The 19,198-nt window shown below is 36.8% G+C and overlaps 1 protein-coding gene across 1 annotated transcript in view; it reads right to left on the bottom strand.

Annotated features, from left to right (window-relative positions):
- MOCOS (molybdenum cofactor sulfurase) overlaps positions 1-19,198 on the bottom strand; it is a gene marked incomplete at its 5' end in the record, with an annotated part of 151,329 nt that overhangs the window by 22,811 nt on the left and 109,320 nt on the right. The window contains one exon of the mRNA XM_081343490.1: positions 13,876-13,957. Coding sequence (XP_081199616.1) covers positions 13,876-13,957 — 82 coding nt within the window. The remainder of the gene's footprint in view (positions 1-13,875; positions 13,958-19,198) is intronic.

The following is a 19,198-nucleotide window of genomic DNA, read 5'->3' as shown; positions in this document are numbered from 1 at the left end:
TGTCGTTTTAGGTCCCTATATTGTGGGGTTTTTTGTAGTTCTGTTTCCAGTTTTTTGTGCTCTTCCTCTAAACTTTTTTGATACTGCCTTTTCTTTTTATTTTCATTGGCCATATATGCAATTGCAGTTCCTCTCGTGACTGCCTTGGCCATATCGCATAAGTTTTGGATGTTAGTCTCCTCTTTCTTATTCGTCTGGAAGAATATCTGTATTTGTTCTTCCATCTTATACTTAAATTCTTTTTTATTTATGATTGCCTTTTTTACGGTCCACCTCCTTGTTGTCTTCTGTCCTTTCTATTTAATTATAATAGGATTATGGTCTGCCCATGTATTAATATCTATTGCTATGTCATCTACATCTGAATTTAATTCTTTCGTTGTCTAGACCATTTCAATTCTAGACCATGATTGGTGACGCCCTGAATAATATGTGAATTGCTTTGCATTCAAATTTCTCTCCCTCCAACTATCCTGGATATTAAATTCCTCCACCATTTTGAAAAAAGTACCGGGTAGTATTCTCCTGGTTCCTTTCCTTACTTCCTCACATTTATAATCTAATTCTGTTTACAATTGCGTTGAAATCGCCAATTAAGCAAATGTTCTCATATTCAATGTCACCAATAACTTTATGTAGTTTCTTATAAAATTGTCTCTATTTCTTATTGGGGGCATAAATTCCTACCAGGGTGACTTTTTTTTATTCAGGGAGATTTCAATTATTTTTATTTATTTATTTTTAAAATTCCATTTATATCCCGCCCTTCTCCGAAGACTCAGGGCGGCTTACAAGCTTAGCAGTAGCCTTCATTCTATATTATTATATTATATTATATTTTATTATCTAATTATCAATATTCTACCTTCCTCATCTTGATAGATTTGTTTTGTTCGGATTCTTTCCTTGACATATATCACAATTTCTCCTTTTTTCTGCTGTGAGAGTGATACAAATTATATTCCTAACTTAGGGTACTTTAATAAATCTTGATGCTGGTTCTTTATATATGTTTCTTGTAGAATTATTATGTCTAAGTTTTTCTTATTGAGCCTGTTCAAAATTTTATTTCTCTTAGCCAGGGAATTTAAACCGTTTACGTTTAATGATAGTGCTGTTAGTTCTTCCACATTACTGCCTATATTTTAATCTTGTTGCTCTCGTCGGTCTTTCTTCCTTAAATTCTTTGAGTCTGCTTTCATCGCCATTGCCATATTTCATTTTTTTCTCTTCTCTCAGTTTCCCATTTTTTGCCTTGTGATTCTTGTGTCTTTCTGTTATATCTCTCTGTGCTGTCCTCTTCTCTTAGTTCTCTTTCTTCTGATTCATTTTTGTTGTCTAGATACTGCTGAAAAAATTATTCTGCTTTGTTTATCGTATCCAGCCTATGTCTTTTTTCTTGCCAGGTCACCAGGATCCCTTCTGGCATCAACCACCTAAAGTTGATGTTTTGTCTTATTAATTTCGATGTGATGTGTTGATAAATCTCTTACCCTCCTGGGGACTTGTTTGAGAACTGTTAGTTGTTGTCCTCTGTGTTCTATTGGGTTGTCTCTAGTTCTGTGCAAGATCTCATCCCTGATCGACTTCTTAACAAATCTATTATGTACTTCCTTAGGTAAGTTGTTTCTTCTCACATAATTTGTGTGGATTCTATATATTTCATCGATCTCAGTTGCTATTTCTTCTTTCCCAGTCCCTAAGACCCTTGCTAACAGATCCATCATCATTTCTAGGAGCTCTTCCCCTTTCTCTTCTTTCACATTTTGAAAACATAGGTAATGATCTGCTTTCTCTGTTTCAAGCAAGATAACAGTTTTTTCTAATTCTTTGTTTGCTTGTGAGAGTTTTTCATTCATTTCATCTACTCTTCTTTCTTCCTTATTCATTCTATCTTCCATTTCTAATAATTTCTGTTCATTTTTCAATATTTGTTGTTGGAAACATTTGAATTTTCCGTCCATTGCTTCCATCTTCTCTTTAAGTTCTCCAATATAGTTCCTTATTTCACCTATTTCTTTTTTCAAGTCCTCTTGATTTCTCAGCATAACCTCCTGCATAAATTGTAGCATTGAGTGAGCCTGCTCTCTCATGTGGCATCATTTCCTCTATCGATCTTTGCCCTGGTGGGCTTAGTTCCGCTGATGTGGCTTGAGTTATCTGCCTTATTCCAGTCCCAACTCTTGTTAGGTTGGGAATGCTTGTCATCTTTCAAAATGACGTCAGCCAACCCTCCCTCTTGTGTACAATCTTTATCTTTCTCTCCGCCACACATGAAATATTTATCATACTTCTAAAGTTATGGCCACTGATACCTTATATCTTAACAATAATATGTTCTGTTGCTAACACAATATAAAACTTCTTACACTAACACTTCTAATATACAATAATTAACGGTCTGATATATTAATCAATTTCAAATGTTCATATTCCACTGCAATTCTAATTTATCTATATAATAATATATAACAATAATATAACAATACGTTTAAGTATTGTAACAGGTATTCAATTCATTAACAATATAGACCAGGTTTTACAATGAATCTCTTAACAGTTATAAATGTTGATATGTTCAGCAAGGTAGGCTATTAAATGATTTTTCTCACCCTCCTTAAACTTTCATTCTTCTGTTCCTAGTTGGTCTCTTCCAATTCAAGCATACAATGAATTATATTCAGTTAGTTCTTATTTGTCTGAACTCTCAGTTCAGTTACAGCTTATCCTTTTTGTTTTTAGAATATTTTTAAGGCAATTTTTTTACTTCTTAACTTGTAAGTATCACTCTTCCCTCCTTTAATGCTACTTAGTTTCCAGTTCTTATTCAAAATGTCCACTTTCTCTGCTCAGTCAGCACTGTCACTCTTCAGGTTTTTTAACTTCTTCTTAGCTTTATTGCAAGAGCCGAAGAGAGAAACCACCCTTGTTTGTTAATCCTTGTGGCTTATGAGTCTGTTGCTTTAAGGTAAAGCCTCTTTTTTCCCCTGTCTCTTTATCACCGCTATCTGACAGGGGGGGTAGTTTTCCCCCTTTCGCTCTGGGGTTTCCCTTCTCTTCTTTTCTTCCTTGAAGTTCTCCGGAATGATTTTATGCTCTGGAACACTTGCAAGGATTCGCTAGGTACTCACGGCACCAGGTTGGTTGTAACAGTGTCCCGCTGATTCACTGCTATTTCTGTCCAGTTGAGCCGTCTCCTTTTCCCAGCCGACTTCTCCGAGGCTTTCCTGCTTTTTACGATTCAGACTGCCATCCAGAATCGTTCAGCTGAGCGCTTCCTTATCCAATCTCCAAGAGATCTAGGGCTTTAAAAAACCCACCGGGCACAGAGAAGTGGCTGTGGAATCAGTGCACTCATTCAGAGTGGTGTCTCAACACAGCCATTCCGTTTGACAGCTGGCTCCGCCTCAAATATTTCCTTTATCTAAGCTATTTCAACTTTTTTATATTACTCATATCAAGAAAAAGAATAAAGAAGGGGGAAAAGCATACTATATTATTTAAGAGATTCATCCCTTTTAGAATTATACACACACACACACACACACACACACAGAGTCCAAATCTTTCCTATTTCTTTTTTGTATATAAATTTTATTAGTTTTTAAAGGGTTAGGGATAAAATGGGGTCAGGATTGGGATTGAGGTTTGGGTTAGGGCTGGGGTTGGGGACAGGGTTTCCCCAGGTAACATTTTCAATATTTAATGAACAGCATATTGTCTGGGTACATGTATTTAACTAGCAATAATAGATATAGTTAATTATCAGAAACAATGTTGATTAATCACTCAGTAGCCTTCTTCTAATATATATTCAAATTAGATATCATATTCCTTTCTCTCTGACTCGTTTTTCTAGCCATTGGTAAAAATTATCCCATATTCTAAATTACACCGAGTCTTCTTTGTCTTTAATCTCTAAAGTCAATCTATCAATTTCTGCCCACTTTAGAATTTTCTTAATTAGTACTTCTTCAGTTGGTAAGTTTTCATTTTTCCAATATGGGGCAAATACAATTCTTGCTGCTGCTAATACATGTAGTATTAAATATCTACAATCTTTCCCATACTTGGCTCCTAGTATTCCTAACAAAAACAATTCTGGTTTGAAGTCTATTTGTTTTTTAGTCATCTTCTCCAACCATAGGTGTATTTTAGCCCAAAACCTTTTTGCTTTAGGGCATGTCCACCAGATGTGGTAATAAGTACCTGGCCTTTGTTTGCATTTCCAACAATTGTTTGAAGTATTTTTAAACATTTTTGCTAGTCTCACTGGTGTCATACAGTATGTCATCTGCAAAACATTCTGTATAAGTTTTATTTATATGGCACTGCTTTAGTTAATTTAATATTTCTTTCCCATAAATTTTGCCACTCTTCTAATTCTATATTATATCCAAAATTCTAAGCCCATATTATCATTGTTTCTTTTACTTGTTCTTCCTCCATCTTTAGGTTTAACAGAAATCTATAGTTTCTTGATCAGCTTTTCATCTGTTTTTAACAGTATCTGATCAAATTCTGTCTGTTCTTTATAAAATCCCATTGTTTTCACATCTTTTTCATATCTCATTTGAATTTGCAAATATGGCCACCATGCTAAGTCAATACCTTGTTCTTGTATGTCTTGTCTGTCTTTCAATTTTCCTTCATTATCCAAAATGTCTGTATATGTCACAACTTTGTTGTACTTAATTAAATTTGGGTAAGCAAAAGCTTCCATTGTTGAAAGCCATTCAGGTATCTAAATATACATTTTTTATTTTATTTTTTCCCATTCTAAAAGAAGTGCATTCCTTATAAAGTGGTTTTGAAAGTATCTATGTATTTTATTCTTTCTGTACCACAGAAAAGTATGCCAACAAATTTGTAGGTCATGCCCCTCTAGGTGCAATAGTCTTTTATCTCTAAGCATTATCCACTCTTTAAGCCATGTTAAAATAGTTGCTTGGTAGCATAACCTCCAGTCCAGGAGTCCAAATCCTTCACTGTCTTTTGCTTCTTGTAGCATTTTCACTTTAATTCTCACTTTTTTCCCTTGCCAGATAAATTTCAGTATTATTATATTCAGTTCATCAAAGAAGGCTTTTCCCAGACTTTTATTTTGTTTGAAATAAAAAGAGTATTTTTGGTAAGATGTTCATTTTCACTGTTGCTATTCTCCCCAACATTGACAGTTGAAGGTTTTTCCACTTTTCCAAATCCAATTTTATTTGTTTTAAAGTTATCTTCCTTTACTGTTACACATCTTGCTGTTAGATAAATTCCCAAGTACTTAACTTTTTTAACTATTTGAAGATTGTTTTTTTGTTAGTTTATTTTTTTTCTGTTAAATTCTTTGTCAGCACTTTAGTCTTTTCTCTGTTTATTATCAGGCCTGCTACTTTTCCAAATTTTTCTATTTTCTCCAGAGGTTTAGTCCTTGTTTCCAATGGATCTTCCAGTATAAAAACCAAGACATCTACAAATGCTTGTAATTTGTATTTTTCATCTTTTATCTCCAGTCCTTTAATTTCCGTATCTTGTCTGTTTCTATTCAATACTTCCAGTGTTAATATAAATAGTAATGGAGATAGTGGACATCCCTGTCTTGTGCCCTTTTTAATATTGAAGTTTTCTGTACAGTGTCCATTTACAATTATTTTGGCAGTCTGTTTACAATAAATTGTTTGGACTGCATTTATAAAGTTTTTTTCAAAGTCCATTTCTGCAAGCTGCTGAAATATAAATTGCCAGTTTACGTTGTCAAATGCTTTTTGTGCATGAAGGAATATTAAAACCATCTGTTTTCCTGAATGAATTTCATAATACTCTAAAACATCAAGAATCATTCTTAGATTATTTTTTATCTGTCTTTTAGGTAAGAAACCATTTTGATCTGTGTGTATAAATTCGATCAAAAATTTCTTTAGTCTTTTTGCAATTATTGAAGCAAAGATTTTGTAATCTACATTTAATAATGATATTGGCCTATAATTTTTTATTTATATCAAATCAAATCTTCTAGGTATTAAAGTAATATTGGTTTCATACCATGTATTTGGTATTTTAGCCTCCAGGAGAATTTCATTACACAGTTCTTTCAAAATTGGACTTAATACATCTTGCAGTGATGTATAAAATTCTACAGGTAGTCCATCTGGGTCCGGAGTCTTATCCTTTTTTTGCCTTTTTATAGCCTCTATAATCTCCATCATTGATATTTTCCCATTTAATATGTTTCGGATGTTCTCCAGAATTTTTGGCTTTAACTGTGTCCTATACATTTTGAAGCAATGTTTCTTCTTTCTTGTTTATTTTGAAGAAAAATTCCATTTCCTTTGTCACTAGTTGTAGGAATTCTTTTTCTTTCAATATAGATTTATTCAAGGACCATCTTGATTTTTTTCTTAGTTCCTCTCCAAGTCAAATTTATTGGGTTATGGTCTGCCCAAACATTAGTTTCTAACTCAACTTCTTGTATCATTGTTTTCAGTTCCAAAGATGTCCATATCATATCAATTCTAGACCATGATTTATGTCTATTTGAATAAAAAATGTACTGCAATTTCTTTGGGGGGTTTTCTCTCCATACATCTTGAATGCAGAAGTTCCTCTGTCATTTTTAAGAACGCTTTAGGTAATATATTTCCTTTTCTCCCTTGTTTGGCACTTTTGTAGTCCCAAGTTCCATCTACTATTGCTTTAAAATGTCCCATTATACAAAGGTTTTGATAGTTTAAATTAATATTTTTCATAGTTTTTGATAAAATTGCTTCTTTATCATTAGGTGCATATATTGCTACCATTAGTATATTTTTGATCCATCATTATTTCCACCATTAATATTCTCCCCTCTTTATCTGTGTAGATTTGTTTGGGGTTCATCATTTCTTTAATGTATAGAACTATTCCTCTTTTCTTTTGAGATGCTAATGTGAAGTAAAGTTTACCAATTTTCAGTTGTTCTAACAATTTATAATGTTGTCTCTTAATGTGCGTTTCTTGAAGATAAATTATATCCATTTTTAATTTTTATAGTCATGTAAATATTTTTCTCCTTTTTGAAGGAGAATTTAGTCCATTTATATTTATTGACAAAATTCCACTCTTCTCCATCTCTTTCAGTTATATCTAGGTCTTAATCTTCTAGTCCACGGGTCGGGAACCCCCGGCTCTGGAGCCACATGAGGCTCTTTGAGCCTTCTCCTGCAGCTCCCAGTTTGCAGAGAGACAGACAGAGACAGGCACTTGAACTTCCCTTCTCTCTCTCTCTCTCTCTCTCTCTCTCTCTCTCTCTCTCTCTCTCTCTCTCTCTCTCTCTGTGTGTGTGTGTGTGTGTGTGTGTCTGTGTGTGTGTGTGTGTGTGTGTGTGTGTGTAACTCACGCTGTTCTCGGAGAAGCTGACAAGCTTATTGGGTGGGGCTCTGCTTCATCTCCACAGGAAGCAGGAAGCAGCAGGAGAGCCAGCCCAATAAGAACTTGTGTTAGCTTGTCCGAGAACAACGTGAGGTGAGCAGAAGATTGGGGAGAGGGAGGGGGGAGAGAAGGGAAGCACAAGTGCCTCTCTCTGTGTGTGTGTCTCTTGTCTCTCACTCACTCACACACACACACACACACACACACACACACACACCATACAAACACAGAGTGGGGGAAGAGGACTGGCAGACCAAGGGCAGAAAGAGAGGGAGAGAGAGGGAGGGAGAAAGGAAGGGAGGGAGAGAGGGAGAGAGAAGGGAAGCGCAAGTGCCTCTCTCACACACACTTATTCTCACACACACACAACTCACAAACACATTGAGTGGGGGAAGAGGACTGGCAGGCCAAGGGCAGAAAGACAGAGAGAGGGAAGGAGAGAGAAGGAAAAAGGAAGGGAGGGAGGGAGAGGGAGGAAGGGAGAGAGGGAGAGGGAGGGAGGGAGAGAGAGAAAGAGAAAAATATCAATATATGTGGTTGTCCTTACTGGACTTTTAGTAAAGAACGTTTAATGAAATATTTTGATTTTTTTTAATTAAGAGGTGAGGTATGGGGATAATTATGCTCTATTTAAAGATGGTAGATAAGCTACTAAAATTGTTTTTACCTGTTGGGATGAAGGCAAAAGGTTTTTTCCCTCTTTCTCCTGTCCTTTTCTTTTTTTTTCCCTGCAATTTTTTTCTTTATTTTTCTGTTTGTAGTTTTTATAGTTTACACCAGCTTTTTATTTCATAAATACAAGAGGGACTCAAACAGACTTGAGTATTTTATTTGAAAATAACCTTCAACCCAGCATCTTTTTTTTTAGTTCAAAATGCTTTTGTTGCATGCAGAAATAAAAAGTTTTCTTTGTAAATGCAGCACACTATAGTTTTTTTTATACAAAGCATAAACGTAAAAAACAATATATGCAGTGTTATCTTCATTTTAGATATCAAAAAAGGGTTTTGCGGCTCCCAGTGTTTTCTTTTTGGTGGGAAACAGGTCCAAGTGTCTCTTTGAGTGTTTTGGGTTGTCTACCCCTATTCTAGTCAATCTTATCTGTCTCTGATCTCTTGGTCTTGCTCCATATGTATTTTTAATTTCTTCCTCCTCTCTTTGTTTGGCTGCTCCTTCTACTGCCATTTCTTCTTGTTTCTTTGGTTCAGGGTCACCTCTTTCCAGAAATGCTCTGTGATTATCAAAGAATTCCATTGCTTTAAGTGGTGTGTCCAGTCTATATCTTTTCATATCCCAATAAATTAAAATCCCTTCTGGAGTCAGCCATCTGAAATTCACTCCTTTTTCAGTTAATTTCCTAGTTAGGAACTGGTATTCTCTTCGAGACTCTCTTATTCTCCTACGAATTTGTTTGAGGACTACAATTTCTTTTTCTTTGTTCGGTTCATCTCTTACTTTTCTCAAAATCTCGTCTCTTGTAGATCTTTTAAGAAATCTAACATGTACTTCCCTGGGTACTTTATTTCTTCTAGCATAGTTTGAGTTGACCTGATAGATCTGGTCTAATTTTCCTTCCATTTGCAATTTCCTAGTTCCTAATGCATCTACCAGTAGTTCGGTTATCAAGCCTAGGAGATCCTCTTCCTTATCTTCTATTATATTTTGAAATCTTAAAAAGTATGAGGCCTTTTCCATTTCTATGATGGCTATTGAATCCTCTAATTTTTCATTTATTTGCATCAATTTCTGGTTTTCATCTTTTAAAACTTCTAATTTCTGGTCAACCTCAGTTGATTTATCTTCTATTTTTGAATTTTTGTTGGTTGTCATCTGTTTAAAATTTTCAATTTGAGAATCTATATTGTTAAATTTTGGGTTCATTTTATCAAAATTATTTTTCAACTCCTCATGGTTTTTCAATGTGACTGTCATATGTGTAATGATTGCCTCTTCAATTGCTTGCAGTTGTTTGCGTATCTTTCTGGAAGGTATCCATCTTTTCTTGTTGAAGCATTGTAGCAATTGATCTCTGATAGACTGGACTTGCAGAAGCCGAAGAAGGAGCAGAAGATCCTTTTTTTCCAACTTTATAGATAAATTTGGGGCACTCATCTTTATCTTTAAATCATATGTTGTAATCCACCAAGTAAGTCAAAATTTATAATCCAATAAGCTCCTAATAATTAGGAGAGGTAAACCATAAAAATAGTAAATGGTAAAAAAGAGAGAGAGAAAGAAAAAAATCAGCAGGGCAAGGAGGAAGAATAGAAAAAATGGAGCAAAAAAAGAAAAAAATGCCAAAATTTATAATCCACAGAACTCTGTTTAAAAGGGTTTCTTGGTATTCACTCCTTCAGAGACAACTTATAACAATTCCAGATCAAGCTGTATTTGTAATCCAGGGGAGTCCGATGACTCCAAACACAGTTTTTATTTATAATTATAATTCATCTTGTGAGACAGGGCAAACCAAAAAAAGTCTTTCTTTCCCAGCCAGAATCTTCAGGACTCAAAATTCCAAGGACACTGAGATAAGCAATGTCTGGGCATACAGCCACGTTTTGCTCCAATCAGGGGGAACTGCATATAATTCTCAGTTTTGCCACTAGATGTCATTGGATGTCCATTCCCACCATATTTTAAGAAAGTTTAGAAAGTAAAAGCTCTGATGACTTTCAAACAAAAAATAGATGAAGAGAATCTATAAAACCAAAAACTTCCCAAATTATCCTTTTGTGCCTCAGACAGCTTCACATTGATATGGTAAGTCAATTTTAGTTTGCCAAAAGCTTAAACCGCCGCTTATAGTTCAGGAGGGAGGGGTAAGAAAGGAAGCCTCCCTGGAGATAAGGGCTCTGTTCTGAAAAGCTGTTAAAATGCTGTTTCACTGAACTGGTATTTCCACTTGCAGAGAGATAAGGAAAGTAACCCAGGTTGGCTGTTTGCTTTCGCTTTAAAGTTCTTTGTCTCTGATGATCAGCTGCTAATGGCAGACTGCATGGATGTAGTCAGCCTTTCTTCCTGCTGGTCCCAAGGGCTCCTTTGGATCCAGAGGTCCAGCAACCACTGACCCACGATCTGCAAAATTTCACCCTTTGGCCAGTCGCCTCTACGGGGTGACTTTCAGTCCTGTTGGACTCCCCAGCTGATAGAAATCGGACTTGGGGAAAGGAAAATCATTTCCAGAGCCCATCTTGCAGCGACATCACCGGAAACTCCTTATTTCTTTAACCATATTCAATCAAATGTTTCTTTTTTAAGTATTTTCTCTGGTAGGTCCCATCATCTATTTTCTTGATTTCCACTTTAGTCTTTTTCCTTTGCCCATTATCTGTCTTGATCAATGTGCTTTGCTGAGTCAAAAGGTCTTTCCATATGTTCAGAAATGTTACTGTAGATATAAAATGTAAATCAGGTGAAGTGTTTTTGTACGGGGCTTCTGCCTTTCCATGTTTATTGAAAATCTTTTTCTTTTTCTTTCTCTCTGCTTCTCTTATCATTTCCTTTCTCTCCGGTGTTCCTGACATCTCTACAGTCCATTTTATCCACTCTGTTTTCTTGTCCTCAGATTTATTTTGTAGTATTATCTGTTTTATCTGTTCTTTCTCTATTGTTTTCTGGGAATTTTTTTGTTATAGAGTTAACTTGGAAATAGATTGATTTATATTGTCAAAGTTATTTTGAATTCCTTTGTGGTTTAAAATCATTGTTGTTTGAATTAGTTGCAGTATACTATACAGTATATCTCCTCCTGTGGAGTATTTATGTTTTCTTGACATGTTCTTTCTACATGTCTCTGATCCATGATGGCCAAAAATTTCAGTTTTTCTCTTCTTTTCTTTTCTGTGCAAATAGCTTTAGAGTGCCGGTTAAATAGATTTTTGTAATCCAAATAGTTCAAAAAAGATTTTTTTAAAAATTTTTTAATTCTCTCTTTGTCTACAGCCAGATTATTGTCCTTTTTTGTCACAGCTGTTCTTTGTTGTTAAAGTTTTGGAGGCCACAAACACAGATTAGCTTTTCCCAGGTTTTGGCAAGTCTTATATGAAAGTTATAGTTGTCATAGTCTTCATACACCACTAGATGTCAGCAACTATTTTTTTTCAATTTCCAAAACTAACAATTGCCTTTAGAATGAGAGTCTTAACCATTCAACAACATTAGATGTATCCAGATTTAAGTTTTAAATTTCACATTTTATATTTATATCACTTCCCATTTCTGTTAGGGTGGGCTGGATACCCCCTCCTTCACTTTCAGGGGTATTTTGCTTCTTGGCGATCTTTTCCAGGAAATTAAATATAGAATAGAAAAGAGAAGGCCAAATCCTCACCCAGTTTCAAACACGCTGTTCACAGTTGTGCTGGTTAGTGCTTTTGACTTCGGCTGCAAGTAGCTTGAGCTGGTCGCTGAAGTACGGCCTTGCTCCTGTTGGGTTAGAAGGCTTTCCCCAAGTCAAACAGAATGACCATCATCATTCCAGAACTGCTGAGGCACCCTTCTTTCTTTGTCACTTTTCCGGGGCAACTTGGACCCATTTAGGGTCCCCTGGCAGGGCAAAATTACCTGCGGGATTGCGGAGAATCCACAAGCCTGTGACCAGATGTTACTGTGCAAAACTGGAAGTCCACATGTCACTTTTTTCAGTGCTGTTATAACTTCAAATAGTCACTAAATGTCCAGTTATATGCTGTATTTCATGCACAGGTAGTACAGTACAAGTTACAACAGTGCTGAAAAAAGTAACCTCCTTGCACTTATGACAGTGGCAGCAACCCTTCAGTTAGTGCATGGCAACTAGCATGTATTTATGATGGTTGCAGTGTCCAAAGAGTCATGTGATTGCCATTTGCAATCTTCCCAGCTGGTTTCTAACAAGTAAAGTCAATTGGGGAATTCAGATTTGCTTAATGAATGAAAGATTCACTTAACGACAGTGAATCACCTAACAACCATGGCAAAAAAAGTAATATCAGGTGCAATTCTCTAAACCAGGGCTTTTCAACTTTTTCACCCATTGTACCACTTTTAGGATATGGCAACATCCAAGTATCACCAGTCACCTAGCAAGGTGTCAAAAACTTTGATGACCAAAAAAAAGAAAAAAGTGATGAAGTACAGGTGGTCCTCAACTTACAACAGTTTGCTTAGTGACTGTTCGAAGTTACAATGGCACTGAAAAAAGTGCCCCACAAGCCACAGCTGAGCAAGACACTTGCCTGCCCGCCTGGCAGCACTCTTCCTCCTGTCCAAGGTTTTCATTGTTGTGAGCACTTCTGTTGAGAATTGGCACCGGGGGGGGCAGGGGGGGTGTTTGGTTTTTATTTCCCCCCCCCTTTGCTGGGTGGTTGCAGCAGGTTTTGGTCACTTCACATGACCCTGGGACACTGTGACCGTCATAAATATGAATCAGTTGCCAAACATCTGAATGTAAATCACAAGACACTGGAGATGCTGCAACATTTCAGCTGATCGGCACTTCTTCTGGGCTCAGCAGAAGCACCGGGATCAGTGCTGAGCTCCACCTGGAGCCTGATGCTGATCCTGGCACTTCCGCTGAACTCTGACAGCCCCGAAGAAGCACTGATCCTGGCGCTACCACTGAACCCTGACAGCCCTGCAGCTCCAGCCATCTCTTCCTCAGGCTTGTGTGCTGCTGCCACCAGTTCAGCTCATTCCCCTCCCCCACTACCACTTTTCTAGGATGGTCGTGTACCACCTGGTAGGTGCCAATGTACCACAGGTGATACCCGTATCACTGGTTGAAAAGCCTTGCTCTAAACAATTGCCTTGCTTAGCAGCAGAAATTTTGATCCCAATTGTGGTGATAAGTCAAGGATTATCAGTATAGTTTCCAGGCATTCAGGCCATTAGGCCTTTTCCTTAGAATCAATATATTGATATTCCTGTCTCTTTTGTAGGGTTAGCTACATAATTTGTTTTTGCTTAGCAGCATGCACTTCCTTTCTGTCTTAGCTTTACCATAACTATCCATTGTTTGAAAGTTAGAGATAATAAAAAAACTGATTAAAGATCTGTTTGTGTTCTTTTGTCTCTCCCTTTCTTTTTTGAGATAAAAGAGGAAAATGAAAAAGATCCGAAAAAGAAAAAGATACAGGTCTGATTTTAAAGCAATGAATATTTGATGCAAGCATACCTTTTCAATTTAAAAAAAAATTGATTTAAAGGACTTCCAAAGTGAGAAAAAAATCTTCATATTCTTTCAAGGCTTCACATTTGTGTTCAAACTGCATCCTCTATAACAAGTTACTCTATCCTACTACTGCTACTTATAAGACATATATTTACATACATACATGGAGAAATTATGAATCTACAGCTCTAACTGGTATTAGTGAGAAATTATAATGAAATAATTTCACTAATGTTACATCCAAAGGTAGTTTATAGTCTCCTTTCCATTATGAAATGTTTTTCATTATGTAAATTTTTGCTTCTTGCACCTGTCCTACCCACCTGTGAGAACAAACTTTGCTTTGACAAATTTCTGTTAAAGCTCCCCCATGTTCGTCTAAGGATACAGAAATAGGATTCATTCCTATGAAAAGAACAGAGACAAAAATCACTAGCAAATAAATATTTTTTAAAGGACCAGTCTTAACTTCAATTCTCAAGGAAGAGAATCCACCATCTGTAGACCAGGCAGTCAATCCAGAGAGGTATGTTGTCTCCATGGAGCAAAAATCAAAGACGTGGCTGAGAACATAACCAAAACAATAAAACCCACAGATTACTATCCTTTTCTATACTACATATAGGGATGACACTAAGATGGATGTGAAAAAAATATTGAGTGATTACAAGCAGCTAGGCAAGAAAGTCAAGGAATTAGGTGCACAAGTAGTTTTTTTATCTGTACTGCGAAGGAAGCATTCTAGAAGTGAACAACTGGCTAAAAGGCTGGTATCGCCAAAAGAACTTTGGATTCTTGGACCATGGTCTCCACTACCTCTATGATGGACTTTTGGCAAGGGATGGGCTGCACCTCACAAAAACTAGGAAGAATGTTTTTGGAAAATGACTGGGTCAACTTATCATAAGGTCTTTAAACTAAAATTGAGGGGGTAGGGTGACCAATCTTTAGGATCTCCAGGACCTAATTCCAACCCAAAACCCTAGAAAACAAATCAAATAATGAGGTAAGTAGGGATGGGAAGGATGACAAACCCAAACACCAAATAGGAGACATAGGAAGCATACCCAGAGTCAGACATAAAGATCTCAAATGCCTATATATAAATGATCAAAGTCTGGGGAACACATAGGGTGAACCTGAATTACTAATACATGAAGGTAGATGTGATATAATTGGAATTACTGAAACATGGTGGTATAAAATCCATGACTGGAACATACTGATAGAATGATACAAACTGTTAAAAAAAACTAGACCCCATAAAAGATGAGATGGAGTTGCACTGTATGTAAAACACCACTATATTGCTACAGAAATGCATGAGACCAAAGATGAAATTTCCTAGAATGCATATGGGTCAACATAAAACAAAAAAAGAATGACATTGCCAAAGGTGCCATAGGCCACCCAAGCAAGCAGAAAAAATAGATGTAGTTTTTACTAACCAATTAACAAATATATGTAGGAAACACAAGACAATAGTAATGAGGGACTTCAATTACCCTGACATCAACTAGAAGACTAATTCTGCACCAAGAGAAAAATCAAATAGGTTTCTGACCAACCTAGCTGACAATTTTGTTCTCCAAAGGGTAGAGGAGGGAACTAGAGGGACAGCCATATTAGACTAGACTTAATTCTCATGAACATAGAAGTGATAGAGGGAGTTGAAACTGCAGGAATCTTGTGTGAGACTGACCATGTCATACTGGAATTCAATATAATGCAATCACAAGCAATAGAACATAATGATACCAGAGTCTTAAATTTTAAAAAGCTGATTTTAACAAACTCAAGAGAGCTTGGGAAAGATTCCTTGGATGAAAATCCTAAAGGGGAAAACAACTCAAGAAGCTTGGGGAACTCTGAAAAATATGATCATAAAAGTCCAGACCAGCATAATACCACTGGAAAAAAAAACAAGAAATCCAAGAAGAAACTAGCATGGCTACACAAAGATCTCTCTGATAAACTGAAAGACAAAAAGAACAAGTACAAAAAGTGGAAAGAGGGACACATAACTAAGGCAGAATATCAGATAGCCAGAATCTGCAAAGACGAAGTCAGGAAAGCAAAGACTCAGAATGAACAAAGACTTGCAACAAAAGTCAAAGATAATTTAAAAAAGTATTCAGCTTCTGATGAAAATGATGAGATACAGCTTGACTGGGCAGAGATGAACAACGTCCAATTGATTTTCAATGCAAAACTAAAAAGAATACATTTAAATCAGTGGCCTGGAAAAGTGAAACAAATCTGGATCTCTGTTTTACTATGGAGGGACCAGATGTAGACTATTCCCATTTACAGAAAGGTAATGAATGAATTTCCACAAAGCCAGCACCATCCTATCTTGCTGGACACTGGACTACAGATTCCCATAACCCATTCCATTCCAAAGCCTAGATAGAACTTCCAGGAGGCCAAACTTCCAAATATGCTGAAGATCTTGACAAAATTATACAATGGATCCCACAAAAAAAGTCAGAACTTTTACAGGTTCGTGAAGGCAATAATTTCTATAGCTAAGACACATCCCTACAGTGCATAGGAAAGACTATATTCCTGGATGGAGTGACAATATTGAAGAATTCTTTCAATCATTCCAATGGAATGAAGACTCAGAAATCACTAAGAACCTATTACAAAGATTAGATGAGGTTCTGCACCTAAAATGGGAACACACCACAGAATCGCTGAACTTCAAAAAATCCAGCAGGAGGGCATGGAGCCTGTTGCAAAAACAAGTGGTACTAGCCATCCAGCATGACAGACACCTGAGATAAACACTGACCAAGTTGACTTGTGAATTTCTCCCTCTCCAAAGCACCAAGAAACAAGGAGCATACCATTTACGTAAAGAGAATGCTCAGGACATTATGATAAACATGCAAAACTATTCATGCCCTTTCACTGCAGATGAAGTTAATACTGTTATCAAAACCATCAAATGCAGTAAACCACCAGGATTTGATGCCTTCCACCTGGAATTCCTGATAAACTGTGGGCAACACACATATAAATCCATCACTTATGTCAGGCCTGTCAAACTGCCAGCCTACAGGCCGAATGTGTCACGCTGAAACCACACCCACCCCATTGCTGGCAATGGGGAAAAAGTTACGATACGTTGCACGATGTCATGTGACATCGTGTGTTTGACATGCCTTACTTAGGTTTTACTCATATCGTTTCCAGCAACTGCTTACCAACACATTTTAATATGGCACAAATGGTATCAGTTTTAAAACTAGGCAATTCAAAAGACAGTAGAAAACTACCACCCAATAGCTTTTTAAAGCTCTTACTATAAACTCTTAGAAAGACTACTCTTAGCAGGATCAGTCCTACAACTGAAGGACATTTCCCTGTGGAACAAACAGGATTTCAACAAAATTGAAACTGCAAAGAACAGGTGCTGAGTCTACCAAGTCATATTGAAGCAGGATTCCAATGAGGCCTTAAAACCACAGTAGTTTTGTGAACCTGACTGCAGCGTTATAGCACAGTCTGAAAGGAAGATTTATTGTACAAATTACAACTGATCATCATCTCATGTCAAAAGACTATCCATCTTATTAATAATGTGCTGAGTAACAAGACTTTTCAAATAATAATGGGGGGGAGTGAGAAGATTAAATAATGGCCTACTACAGGACTCTGTGCTGGCTCCCACATTGTTCAGTTTATACATATCTAACATGCCAAATACAAAAGGACGGAAATTACATGGATAACCAGGCCCTAGCAACCCAAATGAAACGTATGAAGGATGGTGACAGCTCCCTCACAGAAGACTAAAAGCTCTGGGGAAGTTCTTTGGTGACTGGAAGCTCATCCCAAGTATGACTAAAACAGAAACAGTGTTGTGGGAGATGAAAATATAGTCCCCTCTTCATATAACAAGATGTGGCTGAAGCAAACCTGAGATAGGCCCCACAATAGTGATTTAAAACAAAGCTTTGACTTGAACTTTATACTATTTCACAATACGAATGTACTATTTGTGCAATATGAGCTTTGTGCAATATGAAATCGCAAAGTAGATAGTTCTATGTATATTTGGAACATGAGTATTGTAACTGTGGGAGAAATAGGGAACTGAAAGTAGCTGATGGATGCAGGTTCCAATGTACATGGGTACATGTAGAAAGTTATGTTCAGCAGAAAGTATATGTGGAAAGTAAGTGAGCAGGGGGTCAGTAAAAAGTCAGCAAAGTCAGTGGACAATCTGACTACAGTCTTAGAACAAGAAAGGGTATAAAAGTTGGGAGTGGATCTGATTGATTTGCCATTGGCCTATAGCTGTCCTTTTGGATTCTACTATACCATATGGTCCTCATTGCAATGGGTTATTAATGTATGTGATAATGTGTTATTATGCTTGCTATGTTCCAAATTATTAGTAAAATAAACCTTTGAATCTTAAAGTAAGAATTATTGTTTTGTGTTGCTGTCTCTTGTCTTTATCATTGGGTTTTTCCACGTCAGTGTGTTACCACCTTAATAACAAAGCAAAAATAATCCTGAAGGTATACCGTATATACTTGAGTATAAGCCGACTCGAGCATAAGCCGAGACCCCTAATTTTGCCCCAAAAAACTGGAAAAAGTTATTGACTCGAGTATAAGCCGAGGCTGGGAAATGCAGCAGCTCACGGTAAATTTCAAAGATAAAAATACAGGTAGATAACAATAAAATTGCTTTAATTGAGGCATGTGGAAAAGAGGGTCAACAAAAACAATATATTATCAGTATATTCAACAAAAACAATATATAACATTAAAGTATTAACAATAACTTTAAATGTACAAAAACCTTAACTCAATAAGCAACCAAGCTAAAACACAAGCATCAAAATCCTTCAAAACTGGATTCTTCCTCCTCATCTGTATCTCCAAACAGAGCTTCAGCTGTAGCTGGTGTGAGGTTATCATCATATACATTGTCACAGAGTTCGCTGTCATCACTATCACAGCTGTCGTCCTCATACAAAGCACTGTCTTCACTGCCATCCATAGCATTACTTATGCCACATTTCTTGAAGGCGTGCTTCACCATGTCCTCTGGAATCTCTTCCCATGCATCACGAACCCACTTTGCTATCAGTTCTATGTCAGGCTTCATCATATTTCCACCTTTTGTTAGTCGGGCTTGACCAGATGACATCCATTCGCACCACATCTTTCGCACACGGTCTTTGAAAGGTTTATTTAAACACACATCTAAGGGCTGTAATACAGATGTAAGCCCACCTGGAATAACGGCTAAAGTAACTTGAGAAGACTTTGCCAATGTTTTTATGTCATCAGATGTGTGGGCTCTGAACATATCTGATGGTTTTTTCTTTAAGGCTGCTCCTGGTCGTCCATTCCAAACTTCTTCCAGCCACTTTTTTGTTCCATCTTCATCCATCCAGCCTTTAACATGTGGGCGCACTGTAATTCGTGGTGGGAATTTGACCTTTTTAGGCAAGGTCTTTCTTTTAAAAATAATGACAGGCCGCAGCTTAGTTCCATTAGCCAAACATGACAGAACAACTGTAAAATGGTTTTTCTCATTACCTGTGGTTCTGAGTAAAACAGTTTTGTCTCCCAAACTTGCCACGGTTCTGTTGCTTGGAAGATCAAAGGTCATAGGTGT

Source organism: Vipera berus (assembly GCF_964194415.1).
Source record: "Vipera berus genome assembly, chromosome: Z".
NCBI classification, from domain to species: domain Eukaryota; kingdom Metazoa; phylum Chordata; class Lepidosauria; order Squamata; family Viperidae; genus Vipera; species Vipera berus.
The sequence above is the reverse complement of the archived record's forward strand: the minus strand, read 5'-3'. Positions and strand labels throughout refer to the sequence as shown.